Genomic DNA, 20,771 nt, shown 5'->3' with positions numbered 1-20,771 from the left:
TATTGCAATTAAAAGAGCATAATGGGTTAAAGCTACTAGATCCTTGTGAAATAAGTTAGCCACAGGGGCCAACAAGGTCGTACAAGCTCTCCATAGAAAGCTTTGGACTTCAGGCTGAAATGGGGGTTTTTACAGAGCCTTTCTACATGTTCTTCTACTAAGCAAGTGGCTTGCTTCCATTTTTCATTAGTTCGTTTCAACATGAGGCAAATTTTTTTTTCTTTTCTTCTTTTTTTTTTTTTCTTTTTTTGTTGGATTCACAAAATTAGAATATCTTAAATTAAAATGAGATGGTAATGGTCTCTTCTAACTTAACTAAAGTTTCAAATTCAAATTTTAGGTATGCAACTATTTTCAAATTCTTTGAAGAAATACTTTGCTTTCTGTAAGAGGTCTGTTCGGTACGCTCTAAATTAACTCTAGATATATATATATAAAATCATATTTATCATTATTTTGCTTTTTGGATAAAGTTGTAATTTTTTATTTATTTTAAATAAAATAAAATAGAATACAACTTTTATTGGTTGTTTTCTTTCTCTTATTTTCACATAATTCCAAATAAGGGATAAAAAAAATTAACTTTCTTTCCTTTTCTTTTTTTTATCTTTGCCTTAAATTTCTCTTCCACTACTTAAAAATTAGTGTACTATTAGTAGTATACTCGTGCGTTACACAACCGTTATTATTATTTCGATTATAAAATCAAGTTGATAGATACAATTTAATAAAAAATTTAATATTATTTCGATTATAAAATCAAGTTAATAGATATAATTTAATAAAAAATTAATATTTAATATTAATTAATAATATTTTAAAAATAATAGCAAACTAACTATTTTCAATGTCTTTTCAAATTTTAAGAAAATTTTAAAATCTTATAGTACAATAATTTAAAAATATTTTAAAAATACTTATTAATTAATTCTTGTATTATATGAATTAATACTATCAATATAATTGATATAATTATTTTTTGGATTAAAAATTTATTATATAATAAAAATTAATTTATTATTGAGTATAATATTAAAGATATTATTTTCTTTATTCAATTATAAAACTAATTTATTAGTTAACATAATATTAAAATATAATTGATAAATGATATTTTTAAAAAATAGTATCATTATCTGATTAGAAAACTATTTATTAATAAATATAAAATATAATTAACATCCTATTTTTTAAAATTAGAGTCAGTATTTAATTAGAAATGTAACTTATTAATCAATAAATCAATAGCAAAAATTATAAAATTATATATTATTTTAAACTTTATATGTGAAAAATAAGTACACATGTCAACATAAATAAATATATATATTAAAATAATAATTTTATATGTCAAAAATTAAGCACAAATATTAAAAAAAATAAATTAAAAGTTATATAAATAGACTGTAAGCATGACCTTACGACTAACCGACCAGTTATGCATTACACATGCTACAAACCTCATCATAGTACAACACAGTACGTAAAGAGTTGAAACTAATATTGGGTTGATGCAGATATATTTTTGAATAAATTAAGAAAAGAAAATTCTTAGAATCTGCCTTATCACATGTTTTTTTTCTTCTAATGTTTCCAATAATATTTTTCCTTTCTTACTATTGAAATTTTTATCAATGATGATATCTTTTAATTTCATTCCTACCCTTTAATTGTTCTTGATAAGCTTCCATCTTATTCAATCATTAATTTTTAAAATTGAAAGTTGGAGAGTAGGATCGGAGAAGGGCAATCACTCATTCAGCATTTTGAGTGGGCTTCCTCTCAGCTTACATGCGACAAAGGAATCTACCGGTCCTGTGCTTACTGTGAATCTGTCTCATAGCCTTTATCTTTCGGGAGCAAAGAAAAAAAACAGAGGACGATTTCACAGAAAAAATTGTTTTCGTCGGGAAATTACTATGTCTAATAGAGCTATGAGACACAATAATTATTTGTGTAACTTGTGTCAATTTTTACTTCAAAAATATGTTAGTCGTTTGTGAGAATTAAACATGAATTGATGAAAAAAAAAAAAAAGCAATAATTAGGTCGTAATTATATCTTATATATCTTTTTTTTTTCTCCTTTTTATTAGAAGAAAAATAGCATTCCGTTTGTATAATTTAACTTGTGCATTACAAGAAATAAAAACAACAACAACAAAAAAAAAGGAATTTGCTGAAAGTTGTAATAATGTTGGTAGAGCCATAGATTCTCATGATAAACTAACATGAGAAAACTAAATATATGTGAACACAGAAACATCCTTAAATATGTCAAATTTATGATGGGCCAATCGAAGAAAATCTGATGGGCATTTGAAACTTTCAGGCCCAACAAAATGATGCAGGCTCATCAGCAATGAAAACCGCCATAATTATATTTCTTTTAATCATCTTTCTTCACTTGTAAGAATCTTCATCACCATAGTCATCGATTAATAATGATGAAAGTTACTATCTTTACAGTGAGAGAAAGAGAATAGCTACCCTCTATTGTTCATAGACAGATAAAAAATTTCAAAATTTAAATTCTCATTTTATTTATTTATAATTAAATATATATTTTTATTTTATTTACATAAGCAAAAACACTAACAAACACAATATTAAACCACAAATATCGTTGGATAGTGAAGATAGGCTGCAATACATGTGGGCTTGGCGTAACCCAAAACTTGAGAAGAATAAATCCTAATAAGAAAGTTGATTCAACCTCAACTCTACTAATTCAATTGCCCCTCAAAACTGCATTTCTTTTAATCATCATTTTTTAAATTTGATTAAATGATGATAAAATAGGACTTGAAAATTTAATCGTTTGGACTCACCTGAATCAATTTATAATAATAAACAAACAAAAACTCTCTCAAGGGATCGATAAGAGAATAATAATAATATATTATAGAATTAAAAAGAAAAAGTCAAATTATAAGAAACACTTTGGTCTTTTAACCTTTTTGAACTAATCTTTACAATGACTTTTCTCCTTCCCAATTTGTGTACTAGGCTAAAAGGGTCAATTTCTTATATCTTTTAGATCTTGAAACCTTACAATTCAAAGTTTCAACTATGAACCTTAATTGTTGGCCTTTTTAAACAACAAATTCAGTGGCCAAATAAGCCCTGCATGAGTGGCGAATTTAGAAAGAAGAAAATAACAGATGAAGAGGAGAAAATATAAAGGGAGAAGAAATATAGAAGCAAAATTCAAAGAGAATGACTTTATAGTCAAAAGGATATCATAAATATATATTCTCTTTATTAAAAAAGAGAAGATAGAGAGCGAAATTATATATATATAGACTTTCTGCTGTGAAATGTTAAAAAAATTATAATTTAATTTGAAATAAAAGCCAATGAATTTTAGAATATTTGTTTTATTGGAATTTTGATAAAATATTAATAAAGAAATCATAAAACTTTTAAAGAAATGTAAACAAATTTTTACACGTCCAAATCAGAGTTCTAATTTAATACAGATTAGAAAACTGAAGATTCAATATCCATAACCGCCCACGCGGCCGCCCCCTCATTAACAAAGTAAGAATTTAATCTCATAAAGTAACATCTGAATCAGACATTTTTATTATCTTAATTAAACTTTAAACGCTCTTACTTAAGGTATCTAATTAATATAAATACTAAAAAAATGCAAAATGGGCTGACCTTTTTTACACCGAAAGATCGAAAAGGGTCCTCGTTGTGTACCTTTTTATCTAAGACTATTACGTGCACCAATACTATTTTTTCTTAATTAAGTATTTCTAAGTGGTGGACACGTGGCGCGACTCAAATGTATATACCTTGAACGACAAGACATAATTTGGTTTGTAGTGTTATTACACGTGTTCAAGTAAGGACGCGTGTCGGATGATTATGGATTGTGTTCGAGTTTGGGAGTAAGCAGGAAAGGAAAAGTTTTTTTTTGGATGTGGGACCTGCTCGGAAAATGTTGAATGCTGATGTGGCTAGAAACCGCGTTTGTTTCTTCTTCTTCTTCTTTTTTTTTTTTTTTTTTTTTTTAAATTCTCTCAACGTAAACATGGCAGTATAATAGCTACTCAGGGTCGGCTCAAGTTTGAGTGTTAACAGTCTCGTTTAAAAACAAATCAGTTGTTAAACAAATAATTTAGATATAATCATAATTTTAAATACAATTTTATCTTCATGAATATTTCAAAGTAAGAAAATAAAAGAAACTATAAATTAGATATAATCATAATTTTAAATCACTTGTTTATAGTCTTATGCATTTTGGAGGATTTATAATATGGTCAAAGAAATATGTTTATTTGTGTGATATCTAATAGTTCCCTAAAAAAGAAATTATAACATAGGAAAATAAAAGAAAGAGACCCATAATTCATAAGAAAAATAAGATTTTCAAATTCGTTAAAAGAAATATGAATATTTTATTAATAAAAATTTAAAAATATATTTTAATATAAAAAATAAAAATTAAATTCAAAATCAAATATTAAAAAATATATATATAAATATTTACTTCTAACAAATCATATTGACGAAGTAGTAGATTGTAATTCTGTAATAATTAAATATTAAAAAATATATGTAAAAATATTTATTTTTAACACTTATCAATCATATTGATGAAGAAGTAGATTGTAATTCTATGATAAGAATATTTCATTGCGTGGCACTAAGCTATATATCGATTTTATAAAACTTTTTTAACGAGTCTAATTATTTGAATATTAAATTTGATCTATTTTTTCTCTTCACTACTCTTATAGAATGAGAATTCAACATTTTTTGTAATGGAGAATTATAAAACTCCTATAAAAAGAAAATTCAAAATTTTTATAATAGAAGAGTATAAAACCCTTTAAAGAAAATAATAATATGTATTTATAAAAATAATTAATAATAAAAACATAAGAAAAAGACATTAGTGGTCAGCTAAAAAATAAAATATTAATTAAAAAAAATAAGAGAGAAAACTTTCATATACTCAAAAGAACAAATTAAAGAAAGTGTAATTTTGTACCTCATACACCTGGATGACTTATCAATGAATATTTATAGACAAGGAGATTATGTTACACCACCATTCTGATTGAAATTTATAAAATTTATATTTTTTAAATAAAGTGAGAATTAATTTAAAATTTTATATAATTATTTTTTTATAAAATTAATTATAATTATATTAAATTATAGTGAAATAAATAAAATTCTTAAATAAATTTTATATTAATAAATCTCATTACTGAATTTTGAATTACACATACTGACTAATAGGTAATTATTTTTTATTTTCCCCAAAAAAATTGATAAATTTTTGAGCTAAGGGTGAATGGACTTAAAAGTACCTTTTCAAATGGAAATATCAAATGATGAGAATGTTAAACGATATAACAAAGAGCTTACTAAGCCAACAAATTATTGGCATTGGCATAAACATAAGATAGACCGATGAATATACCAATTGTATGCCAAATCCTAACTAAAATAAATAACATATATATGAAGTCAATGATCTCCTTTGTCAAAAGACTTTTAAAAAAAAAAATTCTAAAATGGATATATATAAAAGCTCTTAAGATAACGTAATATACTAAATTGTTAATTATTAGAACTCAGTTTATTTAATTTATTTTATTCAGAAGTAAGAATTTTATTTTTGCTTTTCATAAAATAATATATATTTAATATTAGTTTTTGTTATCTAATAAAATTTTATATCCTATTTTCATAAAAAAGATTTTGTTTTAATACTGGTATTTAAAGTCTTTAAAGTATATAAATAAGGGAAAAGGTGCACATTTGCTCCCTAATGTTTAGTGTCAGGCACACATTTGCCCTTTAACTATTTTTAGATTCGAATAGGCACAAAATTAGTAAAAATCTGAAATCTAAGTCCTTCTTTAACGGTAGATTAACATCTTTTCTGAAACGATGATATGACACAAATAAAGTGAGTCTCATACAAAGTAGATAATAGTTTTTTTTTTCTCGAACTTTCCTTTTTCATATGTTAAAACTTGAAGAACATGGAGCATATATTAAAAGAAAAGAAATAGAGATAAAAGTTAATAGAAGCTATTGAACTACTTGTTTTGACATGCTTGTTTATTGTCAAATTTCACCTGCTTGCTTGACATTCTTGCTTCATAAATCAAGTCAAAACCTGCTAGCTTGATTGATCTGCTAGCTTCTGTTTTAATTTAATTAACCATCAATTTATATGATAGTTTTTGTGATAAATTTACTCTTCACCCTTACCCCTTTAAGAAAAAAAGTTAAATACTTTAAAATTAAGATAATTTTTTAGACAAAAACATATAAATTTATTTTGTTTAGCTTATGGACCCCCTTTCTTGCCACATCACTGTTTTATAAACGGTGTTAAATCTTCCATTAGTGGAGGGGCTTACAATTCAACTTTTTATTGATTTTGTGCTTAATTGAATCTAAAAACATGAGGGTCAAAAATGCACATTTTCCCATATAAATAATTAAGACTAGACTCTAAATCAACTTAAATAAATAAAGCCCTTAGGTAGTTGATCGAGGAAAAGTGGCATTCCAGTTTCATTGACTACTTTTGTTCGCTGAAGGTAAGAGGGGAGTAAGGAGAGACACCATAGGTGGGCACTTGTGTAAGAATAGGGAAAATCTAAACCTCTTATCTCAGGAAAATTTGTCCTCCAGAATTCAAATTTGAGGGAAAAGATTTTTGACAGCAGAGATGTTCTTTCAACAATTGACACATGGGGTTGATGTGTTTCTTCCGGTAGGGTGACGGTATTAATGGTTCCGGTGGTGGGATCATTTCCAGTTGCTCCTCTTGGTAAAATTAAAGTATCAAAGTGTAACTGCCCTTTAATGAAGAGATTTCTTTGTTAAAGGCCGATATGCAACCGGTTAAATGGAAATGGAAATTTCCTTCGTATTTTTTTAAAAATTTCCGAATCTTAGTAAAATAATTTTAACTATTAATTTATTAAAATAAATATTTATTTTGAGCATCATCAATCATCATATTTTATCATTCAGAATTCATTTTTCGATATAATTATTTAGTTATTATATATAAAAAATTCAAAATGCAGTATATAAAAGCAACGAAATTTGCCATAACATAAAGTTAGATCAAGACTCCATTCGTTCATAGAAAGTAATTTGTTTCTCAAAATTATAATAATAAATCAATTTGAGAATTTTCCTAATCAATTTAAGATTGAATAGAATATATATATGTTACGTACGGCTACTAATCCATCCTCTGAAAACACTTGTACACTTTCATTTTCAGACTAAAAACAACAGGAAAAGCTTCAATACCATTTTCTATACATCAATTTCTCCAAAACTCATTTCATCCACAACCCCAATCTCTTCTGTAAACCTAGCAATTATGATAAAGGACTTATTACAATAAATTTTAAAAGTCACTTTGTCACTATAAAAGTCAGGAGAGAATTCACTAACCCATTGCTTACAAGCGCTTTCTGTTCACCACCATGGTCCGAGACTTTGAGCAGGTCTATCTCAAGAAGGTGCTTGTCGCCGTTAAACTGATGATAACCAGTTGATGCAGTCTGAGAATGTCAGTCTCAAAATACAATGTGAAAACGTAATTTCAAGACTGTAATTATCAAAGTATTTTGGAAAATTGACATCTTGTAAGAATGAGGCTGAGTTTTATGTTGTCAGTTTGTGTTTTCAGAATCTGAAGATTTTGTGGCTTAATTAGTATCCGTCGACAGAATGAATGAGAAAAAAAAAAGGAAAGAGTAAAAACACAATGTGTTTAAACTATTTGAATGCAGCCTGGAATCCTCCTCTAGACTTTTTTTATGCTGTAGAAAAGAGTATTTGGTTTTCAAATTTAAGAATAAGTCTTATCATCGATGTCCAATTTTAATTCATAATAAACTTCGATCAATTAAAGTTTCATTCCATAAATTTAAATTTACTTCAAAATTTTAAAATCTAATATGTATTGCTTCTTTATAATTAAAAATCATTTTCAACAAAGCTTCTTTGAAATTGGAAATCAATAGACTAAAAAACTAGATAATTTTATTAAACTCTAAGATGGATGTTGTTTTAGTCAGTACTAATTCTAGTAAGCTTCTTAGTGTTCAACCCATGCTAATCAGCCTCATTAACATTCATATTACGAGCCTCTAACAAAGGGCGAAAACCGCATTTTCAATTTCTATCGATAATACTTCATAAAATAATAAACAGACGTTTAAAGACTTAACAAAAATATAATTAATATATAGACTCGGTGTCTGAGACTCATTGCAACAAACATGAACAGTGGAAGGGCTTGGTAGTGAGTTTTGCCTAGTTTGGTTGAGTTTCTCTAAAGAAATTCTTCGAACTATTATTCATTAAAGAAACCATTAAAAAACTAATATAATATCTCACGTGTTAATTAAAATCTGGGAGGATAATGGGAATTGCCCTAAAATTTGGGACGGGGACGAAGATTACCTCTAGAAAAGGTAATATATATTAGAGGAATAGAACTTCTTCTCTTGGGTCATAAAAGAAAAGAAAATCTCTTCATGTGTCTTGTCAAAGGGCCGGCCAATAGTAATTGCAAACTTTTCAAACGATAGAAGTGGAGTTTTCAAGAAATGGACCTCCCTGTGGACCAGTTTAGCTTCTGAAATCCAATATTTTATTGCCATGTCATCGTAGCAGCCAAACTTATACTCTTTCAAGGGAAATCTCAAATGCTGACTAGGACTATATACCAATTGTATCAAAACTCTGTGCTACAACCCTAATATACTGGAATAGAATCAAAATCACCATACTTTGTGTGTGTAAAGGACGGAAAGAAAAAGAAAATCTTAAAGGCCACAAAAACTTGTGGCTGAGAAACAAACTATAATGCTGACGTGGCGTCCACTTCTTGTTTAAACGAGATCAAAAACTGAGACACCAAACTGCCTTCCATGCCACTTTGTCAACAAAGATTTCTCTCGCGCGTTTTCTTTTTCTATTCTAACTCTCTCTTTTGGTTCGTTCTTTTTATCTCTCCCCTGTTTGCTAACCAAGGAAACGAAAAACAAAAATGCAAGAAAATACTACTAAAGACCCTGCTATCAGACTCTTCGGCAAGAAAATACCTCTCACCGCCGACCTTGACCCTCCGGTGATCCCCGGTCAGGAGTTGCCTTCCTTGGAGAGGGTAGCAGTAGAAGAAGACGAAGAAGAAATGAAAGCAGAGAAGGTACTGGTTTCTATAGAGATTGAGAGAGACTGTGGTATATATGGATTTGAAGATTACCCATTTGTTAGAATACTAAACGAATTAATTGGTGGCTTTACCTTTTTTTTCTTTTCAGCTTCCGTGATTTGATTTCTATTTTTACTTATCATAGTAAGCTGCAAGTGGCATTTTTTGTTCCATTTTTTAAGTTTCTAGTATTTTGACAAACATGTCGGATTTTGTTTTTGCGCTTCATTGGTTTTACTATTTCGAGTTGGTTTTTTTTTTTTTAATTTCTTTCCACTTCTAAAAGCTTTTACTTCAACTTTCCAGATTTGATTTTAGTGTTTGGAAGATGAGAAAGGTAAGAAAACAAAATGAACAAACAAATGAATTTTCTGATCTTAGAGTCTTGGTAGACTTTGTAAATCGAAAGCCTGAAACTTCAGATTACCAATCTGAATCCGCTTTTTCTTGTTACATCTTTACAATCAATTGAAGCAAAGTTTTCATTTGTTAAATTAAGTTTTATCCTCTTAGTCAAACTTGAAACCATCAGTGCAAATTTTTGTTACAGCTTTCTTACAGTTGTCATTCACCTTCAGATTACTGATTTTTTATGCTTGATTTTGAATATTGTTTTTCCAGATGTCAACGGAAACTGTTACTTTTCTTCTCCTATTTGTTATTTTTTCTTTTTCTCCTTTTAATGTAGTATTTTCAGAATTATTTTCATCCAGTTCTTTAGTTTCAATAAAGTGTTTTTAATTTCATTGATTCCCTTCCTATTAGAACTTGACACGAGTTCTGTTTTTTACTAGAGATTTTGATTGCAGATTCTACTTCTTGTCTTAAGCATGAAATTCTGAAATGTTATCCTCCTGATTGCTTTAATCTATTACAATCATGGTTTCCGTGCACATGTCTGTTTCTTTGTTGCCCAATTTATTAAATTTCTAGACTATGTGTTCACAAAAGTTGAACTTAGAACATTGATCTTGTCAATAAGACCTCTACACGTGTAACAGAGGAATTTGACAAAGCAAATGTTAGTGTTTAACCTTAACCAGAAATGACAAGAAAAACTTTCAGTTAATTCAAAGAATCTTCAGTTTATGCTATTTCTTCTCTTTGGGTTTTTTCTTGCTTTTCAGGAATTCTGATTAATTTTAGATATGATTAGAATGTAACCAACTAAGAAACTACGTTAAATTTCAGGAACTTTCAGCAGGAAAAGTCACTGATACACAAGAAGAAGATGATGAGGACGATACTCCAATTCAGGATACAGAAGAATCTGCAGAGCCAGAAAAATTAGGGGAGACTGATGTCAACCCAAAAACACCATCCATCAATGAAGAATCTGCAAAGTCGAAGAATTCCAAATCAGAGAAACAGCAGAATGATGGAACAAATACACAAGAGAAAACTCTCAAGAAGCCAGACAAAATTCTTCCTTGTCCCCGATGCAATAGCATGGATACTAAATTTTGTTATTATAATAATTACAATATCAATCAACCACGCCATTTCTGCAAAGCCTGTCAAAGATACTGGACTGCTGGTGGTACTATGAGGAACGTTCCTGTGGGAGCTGGACGTCGTAAGAATAAGAACTCTGCTTCTCATTATCGTCATATAACCATTTCTGAGGCGCTTCAAGCTGCTCGAATTGAGGCTCCTAATGGAACCTGCAACAATCCTGCATTAAGGCCTAATGGCAGAGTCCTTAGCTTTGGTTTGGATACACCAATATGTGATTCGATGGCTTCTGTACTGAGTCTTGCTGATAAGAAGGTTTTGAATAGCAGTCGAAATGGTTTTCATCATTTTGAAGACAAGATGACTCGTGTTCCATGCAAAGGTAGAGAAAATGGTGGCGATGATTGTTCAGGTGGATCATCTGTTACGGTTTCGAATTCGATGGAGGAAGGACGCCGTACTGGTGCACAAGAACCTTTCATGCCAAGCATCAATGGCTTTGCTTCTCCAATTACATGTCTTTCTGGTGTTCCTTGGGCTTATCCATGGAATTCTGCATTGCCTCCTCCTCCAGCTTTTTGTCCTCCGCCACCAGGATTTCCCATGTCATTTTATCCTCCCATTTGGAACTGTGGTGTCGCAGGGGGTTGGAACATCCCTCTCTTGTCACCCCAATCTTCTTCTTCATCATCAAATCAAAAGGCTTCATCCAGTCCTAATTCTCCTACACTAGGAAAGCATTCAAGAGACGGGGACGCGCTAAAGCCAGATGATTTGGGGAAAGAAGAGCCAGGGAAGCGTAAAAATGGACGTGTATTAGTTCCCAAGACACTAAGAATTGATGATCCAAACGAAGCAGCCAAAAGTTCTATATGGGCTACACTAGGAATCAAGAATGAATCTTTTAATGGAGGAGGGTTATTGAAGGCATTGCAACCAAAGAGTGATGAAAAGAATCATATTCCTCAAACTTCTTCTTCTTCTGTATTAAGAGCGAACCCTGCTGCCTTGTCTCGATCCATCAACTTTCATGAGAGCACTTGATTTGCTGACATGTAGACCATAAGAGCAAGGTCAAGTTCGACTTTCCCGTTATAGGATTGCAGCACTCACCATGATCCTGAATGGATCATTTTAATCATTAGCCTCGTGGGAAACAAAACAAGATAATTGACCAAGACAAAGGAGATGATGGCATAGATTTCGGGTCTTTGGAGGATCTTTTTTTACTTGTTTTGCTGAGTTTCAGTTCATGTAAATATCTCTCTATATATGTGATATACTACTGAGCTAGGATTGGAGAAAAATCCTTAGAAGAATGTAGCAGAAAAATCTGTACACGTACTGTAATGTAGTTCTTCAATACAGTAGCTAGAAAATGGAGTCTATTTTCTCTACTTCTCTTGCTGCTGCTTTCCGTATAATAAACCGGCAATTCTTTCAGGCCAGACTCATATATGTTCTGTACTTGAAAGTTGCAGAAAGAAGCATTCATATTACCAAAAATAAGGAGAGTTAACAGATTCAAGAATGCAATAAAATCCTTAGTGTGTAGTTTGCTTTGCAGTGATTTAGGACTATTGTTTGGAAAAGGGATTCTTCGAGAAAAGTCGTGCATAATCGGAAGATGCCAAATGCAGAAAAAGTCGCTGTAATTAGTGCAGAATGCTAAAAGGGTCCCCGGTGGGGCTAAAGTAGGGAAAAAAATGACAATTCCAAAAAATAAATATATTCAAATTCTTTTAGGCCCTTTTTTTTGAATCTAGATAAACTTGAATTTATCTCACAAAAAAGCCAAATAGCTTTCCTTTTCATGCTCAATGGACACAAGAACAACTTGCACAAAAGGAGTAATTGCATTATGAGGTTCTTTGATATTTTTCTTGAATTTTCTTCCTCTCTAATCTTCTTTATATATTTATTAGAGCACTAACATAGATGTATTTTCAAGGTTCTTGAACTTCTGCAGAATTTCCTTGATTTATGTCCCCTTTCTTCTTAAGCTGAGTATAAATGAGAAAATTTGCTTACCTCAACTGTGATAATAAGATTCTTAGGATAATTTGAAAAATAAAAAGATAGAAACAATCCACTAAAATTGCACCAGGATCAACTTGCAGATTTATTATGAGCTGCTCTAAGTAATGACAAAAAACAGAAAACAGGTCTATTTGCATTGATAGGAAAGTGGATATATGGATGATGACCCCACTGAGATGTATGACCCAATATAAATTGTTTCTTTAAAAGAGCATTTACTAGACACATCAAAATCTAAGCAACATGTGTCTCTGGTTGATGAGCAACAAGGAACATTTAGATATTTTGTTGGTAGCAGCAAATACAGGCCACATTTTGCGTATAAGGTGAGTTGTTATGGGGACCCAATTGCATATACTGCCATCATATTATTGGCAATTCTCTCTTCCTTTTGCTTTCTTTACTTTTTGCTCTTTTCCTTTTCTATGCAGAAAGCAATTGTTCTTTTCTTTCCATCCATATGCCTAAGTTTCAGTTGTTTCATCAGGTAACTGAAACATTAATCATAGTTAGTTCCATGTATGCATCATTAAATTCTGGCCATATAATCATTAATTTAGTTTGCCTGCGAAATACATTATTCCAAGAGCAGATTGAATACAAACTTCCACTATGAGCGTCAGTTCTACAACACACACACACAAAAGAAGAAGGAAAGTTGTATTCTTTCAGGTTTCAGTTTTCCAACCATCTGGATCAAGTCCTACCTGCTCTAAAGATGGCATTCTTCTAACTTGTCAACAATGGCCTATTGATAATTATTAACTATTTTATGCCAATTTAAGTAAGGATCTGTACAGACATTCGGCTGTACACTACAAGATAGACACTTGACTATTGAATTATTAATTGAATAACTTAATCATTATAACTCATAAGCGATAAGAATAAACATTTTCTAATCAATTATGTATTGCAGATGACTCATATTGTAGTATATTATATATTACTGTAATTTGTTTCATTAATAAGATTATTGATCCTTCATTCTTTCAATGAGGTCCATCAAAGCACCATCTCCGAGTCTATTCTTTGGAAAAGGAGAACACTGTGTGGCACGCCTGTTACTCAAGCGAGCTAATCAATAAGACATCATATATTTTAAAAAAGGAGATGCCCATAAGATAAAATGGTGCATCGTGTCATTGAGATGAAAGTTAGAACATAAAGCATTCGAGTTTTATAATTTCCCTGGATGCTTTACTTGGAAGGTAATATTTCAGCTGAGATATTAAATAAATTAGGCAACTTGTCCACATTAGGGAGGGTCCAAAGAGCCAGCCAAGCATATTCATACAAGAAATCATTAATCTCTTGAAGGTAAATGCTAGGAAAAGCATTAGCAAACGAGGGGAGAGAAGAAAAGCCATCTATCCCTTTGCTTTTGACATGCACCCATATAAGTTCCTGAACCTACGATGCCAAAAAAGAAAAATAATAAAGAACTCAAAGAAGTCATCAATATGAGCAAGTTATATTTCTTATAATGACACTTGCATGATAGAAACCTAATATATATGTAAAATTGCTTACAGAAACATGAATGAATACATGGGAAAACCCTCTAACTAATTTAGCATATTGTCAAAGTATGCAATTATATTAATTAGTTAAAGTTTCATAGTAATCTAAAGTTTAGTCAATGTTTTCCACTATTACCTTAGTGTTTTCTTAAGCCTAAAATAATACTAGTAGTAAGAGAGTGAGAGATTTTTTTTTTTTTTTTTTAAGTCATAGACTTATAGTAAGTGCAGGGTCAACTATTTTGACATTTCCTTTAGGAAAACATTTAAAAAAAAAAAAAAAAACCCTATCTTGACTAGCATTTTGCAACCAATTGAATGAAAGATTGATATTAGACCTTAGCCTCAGTGCCTTGATGAGGAAATATGGCCATTATAATCAAAGTTGACTTAGTTGAGGAAGGGAATGCTTTTTCATTGGGTCTCACAGTCAAGCTCCCATTATCCTTTGATCTGCTGCTTTTTCATGTTTAATCAAATTGAAATTATAGTGGCGAATAGACATGTTATTTTCAAAGTCATAGGCCTTGCTAATGGAACTAGTATCCCACTTAAGAACCCATTTGATTCATGGCCTTCTTTTAAAATTGTAATTCCAAAGGCACAGGCTGAATTTACATATAACAAATTTTATAATTAACTTCAAACATAAAGGTGCAAGAAAGTCAAAAAAAAAAAGGAAAGCCCCATGTTCAAGGAAAGGAAAATGCGGGCGTTATGGTGTAGCGATTGTAAAAAAGCCAAACGAAGATACTTTTTTCTTGACAAAACTTTGGTAATTTTAAGTTTTGAAAAATACAGATGCATTGATATATTTACTAAAAGAAGATAATTAATTAAATAAAAATAGTGAAGAAACTGGTTCGGTAACATGCAACAGCAATCAAAAGAGACTGATTTTCTGGATAATAATGACTTTGTGTGGGAGACGTGCATGGCATCAAAAATATTAGCTTCCAAAGAGGATGACCAAAATGATTCTTTTTGGTAACATTAGAATACAGTGACTCAAAAAGGAAAAGAAAAGAAAGTGGTGTTATTAATTAGAGGAGAAAGAAAAGTAGCTCAACAAAAGAAGTAGAATGCGTGTAAAGCTTTTCCCTTTACAACAAAAAGAAGCAAACATTTTTTACTTTTCCCCTTTGATAGTCATATTGGTATTTGATGTTAACATCCAAATTTTAGTGAAGAAATTGGTATCTTAATTTACTAATTTGCATGTGGCATTGGCATTGGCATTCCACACACTTCAAGCCCCAAGGGTCTCTCCTTTTAAGATTGTGGTTTGGGGTAACCTTCAACTTATATGCAGGTGGCCTTACTCTAAGCATGCATGTCAACAGGTCTCAAAAGAAAAACAAAAATTATATTTTTCTAAACCATGAAAGGTTCAATAACTGTAGATTATAACAGGGACTCTTTTTTCTGGAATACGTTTAGAAGGCTAAATTCGTGAGCAGAATATAATTCTTCAGAGTGAACATAAAAGCTAGCGGGAAGACGCCATTTTGACGCTTTCCAAGCTTACCGTCGCACACAATCAAATTCTGGTTATTTCCATTCAATAAATAAACCTTTACAGTTCTACCACGACAAGAATTTCTTGCAGATGACTTGCTTAACATAACAACAAAAGGAAATTGGATAAGATCTATGCAGTTTGAACAAAAGGTTTCCAATATGTAATTGTATAACAAGATGTACAAATTCCTTTGCTTCGTCTTGAAGCCTGTTTTACAAGTTACCATAGCTACTTGTTCATTGAATTCTACAACCTCCTGATTCTTGCGCGTGTCGTACATTGCCATAGGCTGACAGTTCAATAAGATCCATGTCGCGTCCTGCACCTCATTCAAAATTCTCCAGTTAGTTATTCTGCTGAATTCCTTTCTTCAAGAACTTGTGTCTTGTGTGTGGTTTCTTTTATTTATTTTTTGTTTGATTTATTACATTCAGAGTACCTGCTACGCGGCAATACGAACTTCTCTGAATGAGATCAGCTCTGGATAGCTCGGTTCTATTTCCCTTTGATCGATTAACTGTTGCCTGCAGGGGATATAACCAAAATTCAGCTTTATTAAAGAGTGTCCAATTTCTTGCACCAGTAGCACAATATAACGATTTCCCGAAAATAAACTTTCTCATTTTAGATGATTCACATAAAACTAAAAATATCAAAACATGCAGATCTAAGAAGAGATGTGTGCTACAGTTTGGGTGGAACATAGAGATGTGGTTAATGACTTCATGACCTCCTAACAGTATCAGGACAACAGTCAGATATCTTGCATCATACGCATCGGTTACTAATTTGGTTTGATGTGTAGACCATTGAGAAATTATATCATACACAGCAGTCAGAAAACAATTAAGTACACAGAAATATTTTATTTTAACGTCTAGAACGCATTCCAAGCAAACCGCTGTCAAGGAAAACAAAGGCTCATTTCCATTAGCTAACTGGGGAATGGAAATTGAAGGTTAATGCTCGATATACTTATGAGACCACAATGGACTCGGTGAGAATTATGCATAAACAGTGACAACTCTAGGGCATAATTAACTGAGACTATTCAGTGAAAGGAGCAGCTGAAAGACCTATTCTGTTCACTAATCTTACTAGATTTATGTATACAAACATGAGCCATCTCATATTTCCCAGCACTGGCATATTAAACATGAGCCAATCTTGCAGATGCAAAATGAGTTGCTTCCTATCATGTAGATAAGTAAGGATAATGAATTTGAAAAAGTAGCTTTCTTGTAGGAACAGGCATATTAAACAAGCAAAAAGTAAAATGTTCAAATTGATCTTTTTCAAGAACTTAACATTTAAATGCAAAAGATATCGAGAACATCATACCAAACCAAAGAAGAATTAAATGTTATAATCTCATATATTAGAAGAGAACATGCCACTCACCTGTAAAACCTGGCAATTTTCCAGTGTGCTTTTGCCCCCCTGAAATAGAATACATTTAAATCAAACTCGAGCAGCCGCCATATATAATAAAGTTTAGAATACAAAACTACATTAAATGATATCCACAATTTGCAAGGGGTATTTTAAGAGTGATTCCATACAGGATCTAAAATTGGTTACACTGCAAGAATAGTGGTCTCATATAAGAGTCAACAAGCATCTAAGATAAAATTTCGTGCATATAAGAATATAAAAAAGCAAATGCTCCATATGATTCAAAGTAAAAATAATCTGTAGAGCTTATGAAAGGGTATACTTGAACAAACTGCACCTTCGAAAGGTGACAACAAAATTATAGCATGTATTGGGTAGTTTTGGTAGACAAACAGAGTTGTAATTCATTCTTTAATCCTCACTCCACTAAGCAAAGAGTTCATTAACAGAATCTAAACATTTGAGTATTAGTCAATCATGAAAGAAAAGTAATACGAAACATGCCAACACTTATATCCTTTGTTTAATGATACAAATGAAACAATTACGATGGAAACCCAAAAACTGCACAACAACAGGATTCAAGCATGCCTTCTGAACAAGACATAATGTGTAAATCCAAACTGTATCTGTCATTGCCAGAGAGAAAAAGAATACAAAGAATTTATAGCATTGCCGGAGTAGGCTATAATGATATATTCAATCCACTTCTCTCCCCTTGTCTATAGAAGGGCTCAGATTTCCTTTAAATTCTCAATCCCTTCAATTATTTCTTTTGGCTGTTTAGATTCCATGCTCTAAGATTGATATACCAAATATGAATGATTTTTTACTTTAGCAATCCTACATGGCAAAAACATTTATACAACTTTTCAATCAGGACCATTAGACTAGATATGTTGAGCCCAATTACAATATCTAACTAGGCAAAAAATTGCTGGCTTATCAAGTCTGATGCTAATGCCTCGAAATGGATGTAAAAGGTTGTAGACCTTCACTGCATTTCAGCCGCTGCATTCTGGACATCTCCAAGTTAAAATTTAAACTGATCTATTCTTGTTTCAGGTATTCTGCAATTCATTCTAGCACTAACTCTACAATCTATTTTATCACGGCAGTAACCTGACATTATACATTGCTGGTACCGCAGTATTTACATACCATCTGCTAATCCAGTTTGATTTCTACTACATTTTTGCAATTCTTTTATTCCAAACAGGATTGGTAGTTACCTTGGTTCTGACCCACAATTTCAATTTATCATAACTCGCTAACTAAATTTAAGGGCTGCGTGCATCTAAATACAATTCAAGAGGCGGAAAATCAAGCAGCCCCAGATAAATTGAATTTTCAACAGTCACACATCCCCTCATTGTTGAGGAAAATATCAAAACATTCATAAAATCAAATAGTTGAATAGTGCTAATCCTATGCAGCAGGTGATTGACAAATTAATAGCAAAACACATAATCTTTATAACAATTTAAAAGAATTTCCACCTAATAAATACCACACATTTAATAAACATAAATGAGACGCATTGTCAAAAAAGAAATGAAAGAAATTACCTTAGAGTAAGGAACAATGTGATCATAATCATGACACAAGCAACCAGGACAACCAACAAGCTTTCTAAACACAATGTTACCAAGTGGGTCACGTCGCCATCGATCTGGGTCACGGCCTTTAACTTTCTCAGCCTTATCCCAACATTGCTGCTTGACACTGTAAGGAAAGCTTCTTGGTTCAGTGCTTGAAAACTTGGTGTATTTTTCAGAGATTTGGAGGTCTTCAAAGAGTGTTAAAGTATCTTCTTCAGTCAGGACCTCCCGGTCTTGGAGAGTGGCTGAATGGGCGAGTGTAGATCGACGATGTGATGAGTCGGGTGTGGAGGAGAAGGAGGCGGTTCGGGATGGTGTGGGTGGGGAAGAGTGGCGGATTCGCCTTTTGGGTCTATCCTTGGTCGGGCTCATCTTTTATAAAATCATAAATGTTTCTGAGTATTATTTATTCGGATTGAAATGGATAAAGAAATTAAGACCCGCAAATGAACTTTCAGCTGCTCTGTTAAGAGCTAAAGAAGGATGGATTACTTTTTAAAAAAAATAAAATAAAAATCGAAAGGAAGACATTCGCATCAGTTTATCAAAGAAAAATCCTGGAATGCAGCTGTTCCTCAGTAATTTTTTCATTTTTTAATATTCTAAAAGTGTACTTAAATTACTTTTAAAAAAAAAAAAAACAATTCAGCTCATCTCAGACCCCTTCTGATGATCTTTTTGCTGTCTTAAAGGACGATTGTAATTAAATATCTTTTTAATGATTTAAAAGAAGAAAAAAAAATCAATGAGGCCAAAAAGTTCAGATAAAAAGATAGTGATGGTTGGTAAGATTGATTTATTTCAAGGACTCGTTTGATTGAAAAATATGAAATTATAAATTTTAATTTTTAGGATTTAATTTCTCATTTAGGAAATGAATAACGTTAAAATCCACCATTTTTGAAATGATAATCAATCGTCTAAAAAAGATATCCTTAATTTGAAAGAAAAATGTATTTGGTTTTATGTGTGTGGACCTCAAGACTTTAAGAGTCAACAGATAAAAGGAAATAGATTTGATGTGAAAAGGGCATGAGGAAGTTTACTTCTGCTTTTAGAAGAAAAAGTTAGTCAGTCAGTCAGTTCCATCTTCTCAGAAGCTCACAACTCTCTTCTACCAATTTTCTAATGTATTTGCTCATCGTTTTCAATGATGCTCATCTGCCCCAAATACTCACTGAAATTTGGTATTTCCTCACTTATTTACTAAAAAATTGATTTTTTTTTTTTATATTTTATTTCTGGATATACAATTTGCAATCATACAATTCTATTTCTCTCCAAAAGATAGAATGCAATTATATTAGTAATATTATTATTAGTTTTAGTTTTTTAATTGTCTTGTTTGCTTTACAAAATTAACTTAAAAATGTAAGATGTCATGTTCAAATCTATTAATAAAAAAGTAAATTTAAGAATACAATTAATCATATAAATAACAAGCTTAAAACTAGTAGTAATAAAGGAAAACATGAGTTTCACCTAATGAAATTGCGTCACGGCACAGGCAATCAATCATAAACAAGAAACTAAACTAAGATTATGATATGAAATCACTGCGACAAATGCTACTGCAAAACAAATGGGTCTTGACCAACTACCACTTCAATTTTTTCTTCTTGCCTAAGATTTCCATGGAATTTAGAGCTCCTGATTTTTGTGGAAATTCTTAATCCACGCGTCAGTTTTTTTTAGGTCATTATTTTTGTTGAAATATTCAATTAATACGTTATCTTTTTTTTAATATATAAATTAATAAGTTAATTTTATTAATTATATTATAGTTTTATATAATTATAACTCGATTAATATATATTTTTAAGAATAATTTAAATATTTATTATATCAAACAAAATCTCAAAATATTTATCACCAAACATTTAAAAATATCAAAACTTATTATTATTTTAAAAGATGTCTAGATAACATCAAATCTTTTCTAAATATTTATTTTACACTATTGTCTAAATCAAAATAATAATAAATAATTACACGACATGCAGATTA

The 20,771-nt window shown here is 30.9% G+C and overlaps 2 protein-coding genes across 2 annotated transcripts; one reads left to right on the top strand and one right to left on the bottom strand.

Moving 5' to 3' along the window:
* Positions 1 to 8,911: 8,911 nt before the first annotated feature.
* Positions 8,912 to 12,126, top strand: LOC8263419 (cyclic dof factor 3). Its single transcript, XM_002514700.4, has 2 exons — positions 8,912 to 9,222; positions 10,420 to 12,126. The coding sequence occupies exons 1-2, from the start codon at positions 9,064 to 9,066 to the stop codon at positions 11,725 to 11,727; spliced, it is 1,467 nt and encodes a 488-aa protein (XP_002514746.2). The 5' UTR covers positions 8,912 to 9,063; the 3' UTR covers positions 11,728 to 12,126.
* A 3,655-nt stretch (positions 12,127 to 15,781) lies between these two features.
* On the bottom strand, positions 15,782 to 19,467 carry LOC8263418. Its single transcript, XM_002514699.4, has 4 exons — positions 18,732 to 19,467; positions 17,170 to 17,208; positions 16,208 to 16,292; positions 15,782 to 16,087 (listed from the first exon to the last, which is right to left on the bottom strand). Exons 1-4 carry the CDS (start codon positions 19,134 to 19,136, stop codon positions 16,005 to 16,007), a joined length of 612 nt encoding a protein of 203 aa, XP_002514745.1. The 5' UTR covers positions 19,137 to 19,467; the 3' UTR covers positions 15,782 to 16,004.
* Between the last annotated feature and the right edge of the window lie 1,304 nt (positions 19,468 to 20,771).

The sequence above is a fragment of the Ricinus communis genome, chromosome 4, assembly GCF_019578655.1.
Source record: "Ricinus communis isolate WT05 ecotype wild-type chromosome 4, ASM1957865v1, whole genome shotgun sequence".
Taxonomy (NCBI): domain Eukaryota; kingdom Viridiplantae; phylum Streptophyta; class Magnoliopsida; order Malpighiales; family Euphorbiaceae; genus Ricinus; species Ricinus communis.
The sequence above is the reverse complement of the archived record's forward strand: the minus strand, read 5'-3'. Positions and strand labels throughout refer to the sequence as shown.

Coding starts and splice junctions, on each gene's coding strand:
- LOC8263419 (XM_002514700.4), top strand. CDS start 9,064: ATGCAAGAAAATACTACTAAAGACCCTGCTATCAGACTCTTCGGCAAG. Junction 9,223..10,419: donor AAGAAATGAAAGCAGAGAAG/GTACTGGTTTCT, acceptor GTTAAATTTCAG/GAACTTTCAGCAGGAAAAGT.
- LOC8263418 (XM_002514699.4), bottom strand. CDS start 19,136: ATGAGCCCGACCAAGGATAGACCCAAAAGGCGAATCCGCCACTCTTCC. Junction 17,209..18,731: donor ACATTGTTCCTTACTCTAAG/GTAATTTCTTTC, acceptor ATTCTATTTCAG/GGGGGCAAAAGCACACTGGA. Junction 16,088..16,207: donor TTCGTATTGCCGCGTAGCAG/GTACTCTGAATG, acceptor AATGAGGTGCAG/GACGCGACATGGATCTTATT.